We start from the raw sequence: 12,115 nt of genomic DNA, 5'->3' as shown, positions 1-12,115 counted from the left end.
GGGTCAACCCACCACAACGTATCACTTCTGTGTATGCACTAGTCTTTCAGGGTATGTTTTTCCTCTGAAAATTCAGCGAGAACAGGAAAAGCAAATTAAAAGACTGCTCATTAGTTTTAAAATAATTGACATTACCAGTTCTGATTTCAATATTTGCATCAGAAAGGTTGACCGTTTCTTTCAAATGAATAGAAACGATTTGGCACCAGGTGCTTATAGATAGAGCAGGTCTCTTCCACTTTTAACACAGTGATTCTGTAATTCCTGATCTTTCTTTTTATTACATACATCTTTGTAGGAATCGAATCAAACACCTGACTGAACCACTGAAATAATGTTCTATATCTTTTCTAAAATGTGATAAGCAGGAATGGCAGCATTTAAGGCAGACGGTGGGTTCTGATTTTGTTTTATTGTTCCGAAATTTCCAAGTAAGGTCATTACAAGGCATTGTTAACAGATTCATACAAATTCCTAAGCAAAAAGGCCCTGATTCTACATGACTTAGTGCACTGGCTGAGAATTTACATCTCTACGATCTAAGAGCAAAGTGGGTGTCAAGATTTAAAAGGTAATGCCTGCTTTGCACTCAGATTGGAGAAGTGTACAAGACCTCAAAAGCACATGGCATTTAAAATTCAGGCCAAATGGATCTGCTTCTCTTTATTCAGGTTTTACATCAGTGTAGGTCCATTGGCTTGACTGTAGTTAAGTGTGCTTTATAACTGAGGTCACATAGGTGAGTTTTCTCAACAACAGAATACAGGCTTTAGCCGTCTAATCTGAGGGGCTAGTAGTTTAAGTGGCATATAAAGATTATATAAAAGAATCACTAGCCACTTCACATAAAACTAAAAAAAAATATGACTCATACAAAGATTCACATGCTTTTTTTGGAGCCATTCTTTCAGAACTGTAAAATAAAGCAAGAACAGCAAACCAGTAATGCTTTTTCTTTTTCACTGTACTTTTTTTTTGCTATTACTGAAAATTAGTTCTACAGAAATGCTTAAAAAGGAGGTATAACGTCGCACAATTTTTTTCCCTTTCAATCCACGTTTTAACTTGATTTTCTTCCCCTTTTCAGAGGTGTTAGTGATGTTTTCTGCCTTTTCTCAAACTTGCCAAGTGCCACAGAGCTGCCTTCATCCCTTCACTTTGGGGCTCTACTGAAGGTGAAACCAGCTCTTCTCACTTCAGGTAACTCACATAAGATGATGCTCTTTTCTTCTTCTTTTTTTATTTGTATTGAAAATCGAGAAGAATCTCCAAAACAGGTTCCTGTGATATACCTCCTTGCTTTGAGCTAGTCGCACAATTACTACTCCTTTCTCACTTCTACAACAGGGCAAGGGGGTAAGCAGCAGTCCTGAATTTAACTGTGTCCAAATGCTACTGAAACTGTGTAGCAGGGGATGCTTAATTCCCGTATGTGCTTTTGAAAGTCCTCCACAAAATTCACAGAGGGACAAAGTCAGATTTTGTAGAGGAACTATGGTTTTCTCTGTTTTCTATAGAGAGTTTAGCATGTTTTTTAAGCTTTGTGAAATAATGAAATAAAACTAACAACCCAAAGTTATGACTAAATATCTAATGCTATTTTTTTCTTGTTACTGAGTGTCCAAAGACACTGAGGTAAAATGACTTATTAACATTTACTAATCACTATGTGCTCTTTGTTAAAATTTACAAATTCTGCACTAGTGCAACGTGCTAGTCTGCAAAGCTATGTATTATCCAAACATCTCCTGGTGTGGGAAACAATCTCCGTATTATGCAGCATGTAAGTGAAAAGTCAGGATGATAACTACATCTCCATTCCCTCCCTTAACTACAGTGGGAGAAATTAACAGTATATCTGAACACAACAAAGCTGAGCAAAATCTGGTTCACTGGTATCCTACTGCAGCTGATTTCAGGTAGTGCAATGTGGAGGAGTGCTTGGTCATAAGCAATGGATCTCCAGAAGGTGTCTGGAGGATCCAGGCATACTGGTAACAGTTGAGGTAGATAGGGAAGGGATGGGAGATCATCAGGCATTGGGATTTGATGCTGGGGTCATCAGTACCTCCAATGCATCCTAACAAACAGTCTCGTACTACTCTCACATCCTGATAATTTGGCCACATTTATATCACACTCTTACTCAAATATTTCTTTATTTGAAGTAGCTGTTACCTCTAATTCCTGGTACTCCTTGATCTCCTGGCATGCCTTTCAACCCCGGGAAACCAGGAAGCCCGAAATCCCCTCGGGAACCTGCTGCTGCTCCTAAAACGTCACCAGGAAAGCCCTTCAGTCCTGCCACTCCCGGAGCACCGGATTTTCCTGTAAGGCCTGGGTGTCCCTGCAGTCCAGGTAGACCGTTCGGGCCTCTGTCTCCCCTGGGCCCAGTAAAACCTATAAATAAAACATGGAGTAGGCATCACAGGGTTCATTACAGATGTTGTAGTTCAAATCCTAGATATACCATCATAACATCTTTTATATTATTGGAATTCCCCCTAGTTCTTAGCAGAAACCTGTAGAATCAAACAAAATGTTATAAAAATGTTTTTATACCATGTATAAGAACATATAGACCATATGTTATAAACACATGGTTTATATGTATCTATCTATATATAGCTATATATAACATATAGACCATATTTTTCAAACCATATATAAGAACTTATAAACCATTTATAAGAACATTTGACCAAATGTGGAAATCAGCAGAACTTACAAGTGACCCCTCAGGAAACCTAGTGCCTGGGTGATATAAGATCCACAGCTCCAAGCACGATTACTTCTGTGCAACTATTTTGACATGGTTATTGCAGCATTTTATAAACTTCTGATTCTGTATGGGCAAAAAAACAGTTCCTGTACACAAAACCCTGGTTTGATAAGCAGCAGGGGTTAAGACGTTTCAGGGAGTCAAATTTGAAAAAACAAATGAGGATTGAATGCATACTGGTAAGCTGGGAAGACCTGGGGGAGTTGCCCAGATCGGTCATTGCTGTTGCTGTTCCCCATGCATCTCAAGGGGCCAATGCCAATCGCTTCACGTTCTTGACAAAGGAGCACCACTGTCCCTGTCCTCCACCTTGTAGGTGAATGACTGGGAGGGCACAAGCCCCCATTACCACAAATGACAGGTGAAAGGCTTCTTGTGGACTGGGAACCTGGACCTGGACTGGAAATTAAGTCCAGGCACTGGTGAAAGATGGTACGGAAGACCGCATAAAAATTGGTCTGAGTGCTGACCACCCTGTGGCGTGGGAGCCATATGGTATGGGAGCCCTAATTTAGCATTTAGAGCACTCTGCAGACCTTAGCAGGGGAAATACAGGTTCATGGTCCTGCCCTATACTGCACAGAGCCATGTTTTATGATGCACCCCTTGCCTGTTGACCAGGACATGCATCATGTCTTCTTTTGCTTTCTCTTTTGCTACTACAGATGCTGTAGATGAGCCTAGAGAATACCTTCAGGTTGTGTGCTGCCTTAGGGCAAAGCAGCACATAGGCACTGGATTTGGGAAAGTTTACAGCACTTCGGTAGCTGTGAGTATTTAGTACTTGGAGAACAGATAGATGGAGAGAATTTCTAAAGAGGTCCTAAGTTAAGGTGCATCAATGGCTTCTGAACTGTGCTACAGAAAAACCTCAGTGCCTGTTTCTCTGACCAAATTAACCTGGTCAAGCATAGGGAAGTGGTAGTTTCTGGCAGTAACTCTTGCTGGACTGACTGATGATCCGTGAACATACTCACTGCACCTTACGTGTTTGTGCCATGGCACTATTTTAGGCACATCTGACTTACTATCTACGAACAGATCAACTATACATGCAATTAATTGGTGTCTTGGACATCTTGGAACCTCTGAAGAGATACGGAAGCCCTGAGATTTAATCTCTACCTATTACAGACCAGCATATATGACAGGCACTGAACACTTGCAGACACTGTTGGAAACACAGCTGCCTGTGGGCAAGGTGAGTAGCTAGTAATCCACCTTTGATAAGTTCAGTATAATTTATACTAATATTGGAAAGAGTTAAATGGAAATACTAATACTAGTATTTTCTTTCTTTTTGCATTATCATCCTGAGTATATTCCATTTGAAATATCTTGTTATTGAATTTTCTTATTTCTATGTGAACTTCATGAATTTTTACTGTCACATTTATAATTTTACACTATAAAGCAGATTTCAAAAGGTTGGATCCTTTTGGATTTAAAAAGTACCAGTTTCGTATAATAGTTTATTGTTTGAATGTGGAAGGGAATGTAAGTGAAAATATAACTGGAATCAAGTTTTTGTGTTTCAGTGACTGTAGTAAAGAGGTCAAAAGTATATAAAGAATGACGAATTATTTCAAGATACCTGGACGACCCGGGAATCCTTCCCGACCTGGATCACCTCGTGTACCATTTAGCCCTGGGTATCCCACTGGACCTGGATCACCGGGGAATCCTCTTGCACCTTTTGCACCTAAATTATATAAAAGAAAGTAAAAAAATGTGATCTGAACAAGCAAAACAGAAATGTGCATACAATGGAAGAAAAGGCAGTGGTAAATATCATCATGATGTGTTTCCAGATGCAAAGATGAAACTTTTTTTTTAATTTAATGGGACTATACTGTAGCTCTTTAGCAGTATTCAAGATCCCAAGACATGGACCAAAAATCTAGGCTAAGTGCTCTTACAAACATGGATTCACCTGACTTAAAGACTAATGATATGGAGACTACTAGGGTGAAAATAATTAGTCTCACAGACTTTTGGAGAATTTTAACATTTTGTAAATTTAGGCTTTTAGCTTAAGGTCAAAAGGCAATGTCAGAGAAGAATGCTCAACAGAAACAGGCACAGATGAGATGCTACAGGAGGCACAAATTTTTCCTTTTCCTGCTAAACTGATCACAGAACAAGAAGAGACTGGTTTAGATAACCACGAAACAGAAATGTACGGCTAAAGGTTAGATCTAATCGTTCTGGAAACCGAATACAAATTAACTAGCCTACTTACTATATTGGTAACAGTACAGGTCTATAGCTTTGGTAGTAAAGGAAGGGCTGTGCCCTGAAAAAGTGTTCCTCTGACACTGAACTTGATGTTCATACCGAGTTATCTCCTAGCAGGTAAAATGAAACCTTGCTTCCTTGTGATGATAGAGTGTTTGACATTCGGGTGAGGGCAAATATTACTATTTCTTAACATCTCAAAACCTGCAAGCATTTCATAGGGTTCTTTTGTTAAGTTTATAAAATGATATTATTTATTATTTAGTTAGTTTTCTCATGCAATAGTTTTATTACATGAGTCTCATTAATTCACTGTATCCCAAGATCAAGGCTTTTTGGTAAAGTTCTTTGAAAATAATTCCTGTGGAATGCTTTGTTTCCCTACTCTCCCCAGCTCCTCAAACTCTTTAAGTTCCCAGCTCAGGTTTGAAGGTCAACAACATGCTTCAACATTTTAAGTGCTGTTGCTTAGCATCACCATGAATTACAACTCATTTATTACACTGAAAGCAAGTCTCTCTCCACCTCTAACTATGACAAACCAATGAAAATATCACTTGAATTTTGATACTTTTTTCCACTTTAGTTTTCTGGATTTCTATTATTTAACCATGATTTTTTGCAGTTTTAGCTGTTGTTTGTGAAGGAGAGTAGGAAACCCTTAAAAAGACGACAAATAAGGTGCACATAAACAGCCAGTGCAGAGTGAACAGCATTTTCCCAGCGCCGTACAGGACTATTGTTCTCTCCCTTATATGAACAATAACTTCTCAGAAAGCAATTAAAAGGAAAAGTCCTAGGCTTTCTGGTCTCAATGAAAAATTCTGATGTGCCTCTTACCCAAACAGCATTTTGGTCTTGTTTCCCATCTGTAATAACTGACTTTCATTCATTCTGTTCAGTATTGCACTAATTAAAAAGCCATGTTAGAGAAAGAAGGTGGCAGATGGAGAATGCAACCACTGCTTACCACATATTTCAGTAACTCATTACACGATGTTAGCTGGTGTTAACACGTTGTGCCAAACAGTAGTAAGAAAAAGTTTTTATTTTAAACCACTGTTTAGTTTGCAAGCACTTTAGCTGTATGTTTGAAACAGAAAACAACTTAAACATTTTACTCAACGGCGATCACGTAGGTCTTGAGCCTACTGAATAACCAGGATGTAACTTAGGGTGGGCTGTGTATGTTGCCAGGAATTTCAAAGGAACACAAGGACATGAGGGTGTGAGACTGTAAAGATGATTCCTTGCTTGCTATACTGGGTGCCATCAGCACCTAGGACACGGAGAGACTTGATTGTCTGTAGCAGAGCTCCATCCTGGCTGAAAAGATGGCAGGAAATCTTGTGGACAAAACTACATCACTCTGAGCAGACAATGAAAACAGTGTAAAGGAGGTGTTGGTGCTTTTGTGTCAATCTGGAGAATATGGGTAGGAATGATGCTCCGGGAAACTGCACTGACACAGCTATGGCAACAAGAAGATGTGAAAAGTTGTAAAATGTGTCCTGTTCCTCCTGGGCTTCCAGGTCCAGAACTGTCTCAAGTTGAAAGTTGGCTATGGTGGTTCTGCACTGGGCACAGCAAGGAGCCTCTTCCAGTTTTTGGAGGGAAGGGATGCAAACCAAATCTTAAAAACAGTACTAAAACATAAGCTGACAAAGACAGAAAGATTTGTTAAAGTGCTAGCCAGGAGTACAAAATATAAACCACACAAAACCAGCATCACTTGTGTTACAGCAGTCTTACAGCTAAGAGTTAAATGTGACTATATTTGCTGAAAGAAAATCCTTCAAGCTCATATGAATGAAAGAATACACAAATCAACATACTGAGAAAAAAATCAGAAAGATGGCAAAGAAAACAGCCTTCAGAAGCATTGATCCTAAAAACAAAATAAGGCATTAGGACTAAGGAAACGTACGTCAGAGATACACATCATCTTTCAAGAGAGATAAAATGTTCCTTTTTAAGATCCATTAGTCTCTGATAAATCGGTCCACACATGCCATAATAAACCTTGTGCTGGGAACAGAAAAAGCTTGACCTTAAAATTCATAGTCCAGATCTCTGACCTAGCCTAAAGCACAGGGGCACAGGAAAGGTTGCATTAGGAATTTTGTATTTCCCAAACTCTGAAGGACACAGTTATGGTTTCTGTCAGTACCTTTACCAGCTAGCTATGAGAATGATTTACTGAAAAACAGCTTTATTGCTTAGGCTGGGAGTACAAAATCTTATAGGAACTACCAGTGCTGGTCAGAGGTTCCCTCTGCAAGGTCACTCGTTATGACCACTCAGCACACCTTGTCTGTGCTTCTCTCAATTCCACCTCCCACCTCCTCTTCCTCTTCCTTTTGGAAAGAGGTGGGGAACCCTTCAGTGCTGGGAAAGCCCAGGATCACCAGATGGTCCCTGTGGGCTAGGGTGGACCAGCTCTGCAAGGAAGGTGTGCGTGGCTATAGACAGCGCAACTGCATCAAGTCAGATGACCTGGCCCATCACGCCGAGCTGCGTTAAAGACTTCAGGCTCACACCTGCTGAAGGTGCTCTGCATATCGCATGAGCAGGAGTAGTAAGACGGATCTGCCGCAGTCCTCCATTGCAACCTTTTATCACCCTGCTCTCAGAGGACAGGATTCTCCTTGTGAGGTGTTCAGTCAGCTCTGAGAGACCTTGGTACACCCTCTACCAATAAACTTGTAGACTCTCTCTATATACTCTCACTTACTTGCATGTGGAGAATAGCAAACGGGCTGTCCTTTCTGTCTTCTGTTTCATGGCTGAAGGCAGAATTAGCTCAGGAATGGTGCAGCCACCTGGGCTGCATGCTGCTTAGATATCTCTGCCGGCTTCAAGTCAATGCTGTCCTCCACTGTAATTTCTAAAACTCGCTGCCTGCTAAAGCTCGACTTCAATTGATTGGGCAAGATCTCCCTAAAAATGTCATGTATGTGGGAAGCAAAGGTGAAGGCAAAATGTTACCTGTGGCTCCTGGCAGTCCTGGCTTGCCTTGGGATCCCTTTGGTGGCCTCACACAGCCCGCACCTGCAGACAAAGAGTGTTAGTCACACTGTATGTGCTCATGCGCTGCCTCTCAGCTCTGCGCCTGCAGCTGAGACATCATTAAAGCAGGTGAGTGAAATTAACAGGCAAAACCCTAATTTAAAAAAAGTTTTATTCTTCACTAAAAAAAAAAATTGGTTGTGGGTGGCATTTTCAGGGGAGCACTCAAGCTGAGCTCCAACCCAAGAGGAGCTCTTCTGCCTATTTTACATGGGCTATGGTGGCTGCTCCAGTTAGGCTGCCATGGGAAGGGTAGTCCAACCTCATGGATGACTGTATTTTTCAGAGTAAGAGAAACACTTCGTTTCCCTGTGAGCAGTTTATACCCCTGAAGCAATCAAGTCAATTTTTGGTACAAATGAAGGTGTTTTTTTTAAATTCATCAAATTGCACTAAAAATCTTCACTCAAAGCTCTTCTTTAAAAAAAGTTGCTTAAATTTTCCTGGGCATCTAATTTCTGGGAATTTGTCACAATAAAGACTCAGGAGCAATGAAATAAAGAATTTCTGAATTGCAGAGCTAAACCCAATAATTTTAGAGTATGTTCAATTTGACTAAATTACTTTAGAGCTATGTACAGTATATGCATGTTTATTTGTGACCTGAAGTTCAAATAGTCTGCAATCAAGAGCATCCAAAGCAGTCATCAGAAAGGAAGTATCAAGCTATACGAGCAGCATAAGACTAAATATTAAAATATATTCAAGCCATATGTATGTACAGTACCTGACCATATTGGCTCGGTTCCATCTCCTCTAGAAAAGTCTTCAATGACCTGCCCACAGTCTATAAGCAAAGAACGGGAAAAGACAGTTATTATTTAAAAGAGACAAACTGTGTATTACAACATCAGATAATGAATTCTTTTACTATAAAGTACTGGAACTCTCTATCCATATATTAATTAGTTCCAGGCCTGAAATCTAACCTCATCAGAGTTAGGAGGCTATGTGTCCCATGCACTGTGTAGGGTTGGTAGGCTCCTGCTCTGGCTTGCATATCCTGCCAGGCATCTTGAAGCTGAGCAATAACACTCTGAGCCTGAGCTCCCGTGAACGTAGCCCTAGCGTTCTTATGCTGGAAGGGACTCACAAAGCTGCAGAGATACTATGAAGAGCTCTGAAGGATGGGTACATGATTTCCTCTGGTCAATTAGAAGATTATGTTGGGTGGGGAAGACCAGAGAAAACCACCTGTGAGTACTCCAGTGGCAGGACATTGCTCCATTGCCTCCAGCTGCTCAAAACCCGAAAGATTTTACCTGCTGACACTAACGCATTCATTTATGCCATTTCTATACTTGACATGAAACTACCTGGACTTCTGAATTATTTCCTGCTTTAAGATTTCTGGACAACTAATGCAAGCAATCCCTTTTTACCTGCAAAATCCGCCCTCCCAAACGTTTGCCTTTTCAACAGTGTGCTGTACAGATGCTGTACATGATTCAGTAATGATCTTCCACGGCTTTGACATAAGACAGAGTGATGTCTCTTACCTAGTTGGCCAGGCTCTCCTGGCAGACCAGGCAGACCTGGAGGTCCAGGGTTTCCATCTTGTCCATGGTCACCTGGAGGACCCCGGTAGCCTTTTGGACCAGGAAATCCTTCACCCGGCAGGCCTGCTTCTCCTGGAAAGCCCTTTGGGCCTAATTCGCCTGGATAACCAGGATCACCAGGCAAACCTCTGATGCCATCACCCTGCAGGAAGCGAATGGAGGTGGTGACTCCTGACTTTGCTGAGAAACAAACAAAACTCAAACAGTTGAACTACTCTCATGAATAACATCTTACAGGCAGTAATTCCTCAGGTGTTGCATACCACCTGTTTAAATCAACATTGCAAATAAAATATATTTTAAATAATCTGACTTTAATTTAAATCCCATGGCAGAAGCAGCATGAGAGGAGCACTCTTAGAGGGAGCATTCCCCTAAAAATGTTGGCCTACGAACAGCACTTGGGCAATATGAATCACTGCTGTGGAGAGGCCTACTGCCCTTTCTGAAAAGCTGCAAGTGGGTTTTGGGGAAACCACATGCACTGACAGAGGTGTTCTGGTGTGGCACTTACTTACTTCTGAGACCCTGAGAAAAGCTGACATAAAATTGCACCCAAATGGGCAGATTTTTATTTTGCCTGTTCCTCTAGTGATATTTGTACACTACTGAATCAACATCTTACGAACATCACTAGAGAACTTTTCCATCCTCAGAAGTAATATAAAGTACCATCTTTACTGGTAGTAAAAAGCCCTGTGGTCCAGATTGGACGATATGGCTCTGGTCCATCTTCAAATATGATGTAAGAGCATCTCAGTGGTCCAAAACAGCATTTATGATGGGCGAGATGAATTCCTCTTGCAAGGCGTCTAACTTTTTCTTTTGCCTACAGAAGGAGCTTAGAAAATGGACTGAGACTACATGTCTAACTTCTAGATGGCTACAGTTAGTCAGCTGAGGTGCTATCAAGCATATATATGATGACAGAACCTACGTTTTGAGGATGTAAAATTGCAGTAAATATTGCCTTTCTTTAACTCAGTTGTAACAAAGGTGTTGAAGTTCAGTCACACACAATCTCTCTTAGACAACGCTAGAAAGAGTCACTAATAAACTACTAATTATGACAAACTAGCTGGCCTAAAATGGTTTTACACTACTACTTAGTTGTTTAAATAAAATGGAAATAAAAGTGAAAGATTGTTCCAAAAACTCCGAGAGTAAACCTAATGTTTAATATACCAATAATCAGCAAAGCCAGTCTAGCTGTGCATCATTATCTGTGGGAGAAGGATAGGCTGGTGATCATAACCCCTCAGAATTAAATGCATTAGTAACTGAGTGTGGTGGAAATGATTTAGCTGTATTTGATACTTACTGGAAGGCCAGGCTGTCCTGGTAAACCATCTAATCCATCTCTGCCTGGGAAACCATCTTCACCTCTGATACCAGGCAGCCCAGGATCTCCTCGGATTCCTTTGGTGCCTAAAGAAGACCCTTCATTGTGAGTCCAATCTCTCATGGTATAAATAATATACTCAAGGTATAGTCTCAAGGTATAAATAACAGCAAAATACACGTGATGATATAAATTTTTACCCTACCTTTAGTAGTTATGTGTAAAGAATCTCCCTTTTCTCCTTTTGGTCCAGGAAATCCATCTAGACCCGAAAATCCCTGGTGTTACATATATTGGAGAAAAAAAAAAAAGAAACAGAAATGCTTAAGAAATAAGTATCAAGATTTGCATTTCCACTGTCCTACTGAAAAAAAAGTCTCCTTAAATTTTACTGTTTTCCTGTTACTTTCTGTGAATGATTTCCTCTTCAGTAATCCCATTCTTGTGCCTGAATCTTTATTAATATGCTCTAACTAGGACCAAGGTCTATGTGGCATCGTAGGGGAGCTTCTGCATGAGGATGCACGATTAAGTGACCTGCCCCAAACCATGGACCTGTGGGAAAGGTTTTGGTTAGAAGGGAGAGCTGGAGGTCCCTGGTCCAGCCCAGCACTTGGAGCTAAAACAGGTTGCTCAGGGCCTTGCCTAGCCAAGCTTTGAAAATCTCCGAGGAGGGAGATTTCCTCTCTTGCAAAGGCAAACTCTGGTGAAGCTAAAGACCAGTCTCTGGTATTCCTGATCCCTTGGCATAATGCAGAATCCTCCTCCTGCACAGCCCATCTGAAGGTGGTATTGCTATTTTCTGGCCAAGAGACTTTCAATCACAGGACCAAACCCATGGTAGGTGCCAAGGCCCAGAGGTTACTGACTCATTTACCGTTGACTATTTTATGCCAGTTAGCTTTAGTTCAGAATAATTACATTCATGCTCACTAAAATATAAGCCATATATGTTAGGCTTTCCCTAACCTCCTCTTACTGAATTCCAGGACAGGCACTAAATGAAAGGGATGTACCTCATGCATTTATTTTTTTCCTGTGCCATAAATTATTTAAAAGCCTGTCTTTTGTATCACTGCCTTTTACTGACATTCACCAAGATTTTCTTGGGTGAAAAGCATCTAT

General features: G+C 40.7%; 1 protein-coding gene across 1 annotated transcript; it reads right to left on the bottom strand.

Annotated features, from left to right (window-relative positions):
• Window positions 1-2,178: 2,178 nt before the first annotated feature.
• LOC104621921 (collagen alpha-2(IV) chain-like) lies at window positions 2,179-11,113 on the bottom strand (the record flags this gene model as incomplete). The annotated part of the gene is made up of 6 exons (XM_010288548.1): window positions 10,970-11,113; window positions 9,589-9,790; window positions 8,817-8,876; window positions 8,009-8,071; window positions 4,377-4,484; window positions 2,179-2,400 (listed from the first exon to the last, which is right to left on the bottom strand). Coding segments are annotated over exons 1-6 (799 nt in total), but the record flags the coding sequence as incomplete, so codon positions are not given.
• Between the last annotated feature and the right edge of the window lie 1,002 nt (window positions 11,114-12,115).

Source organism: Phaethon lepturus, unplaced genomic scaffold (genome assembly GCF_000687285.1).
Source record: "Phaethon lepturus isolate BGI_N335 unplaced genomic scaffold, ASM68728v1 scaffold9736, whole genome shotgun sequence".
NCBI classification, from domain to species: Eukaryota; Metazoa; Chordata; class Aves; order Phaethontiformes; family Phaethontidae; genus Phaethon; species Phaethon lepturus.
The sequence above is the reverse complement of the archived record's forward strand: the minus strand, read 5'-3'. Positions and strand labels throughout refer to the sequence as shown.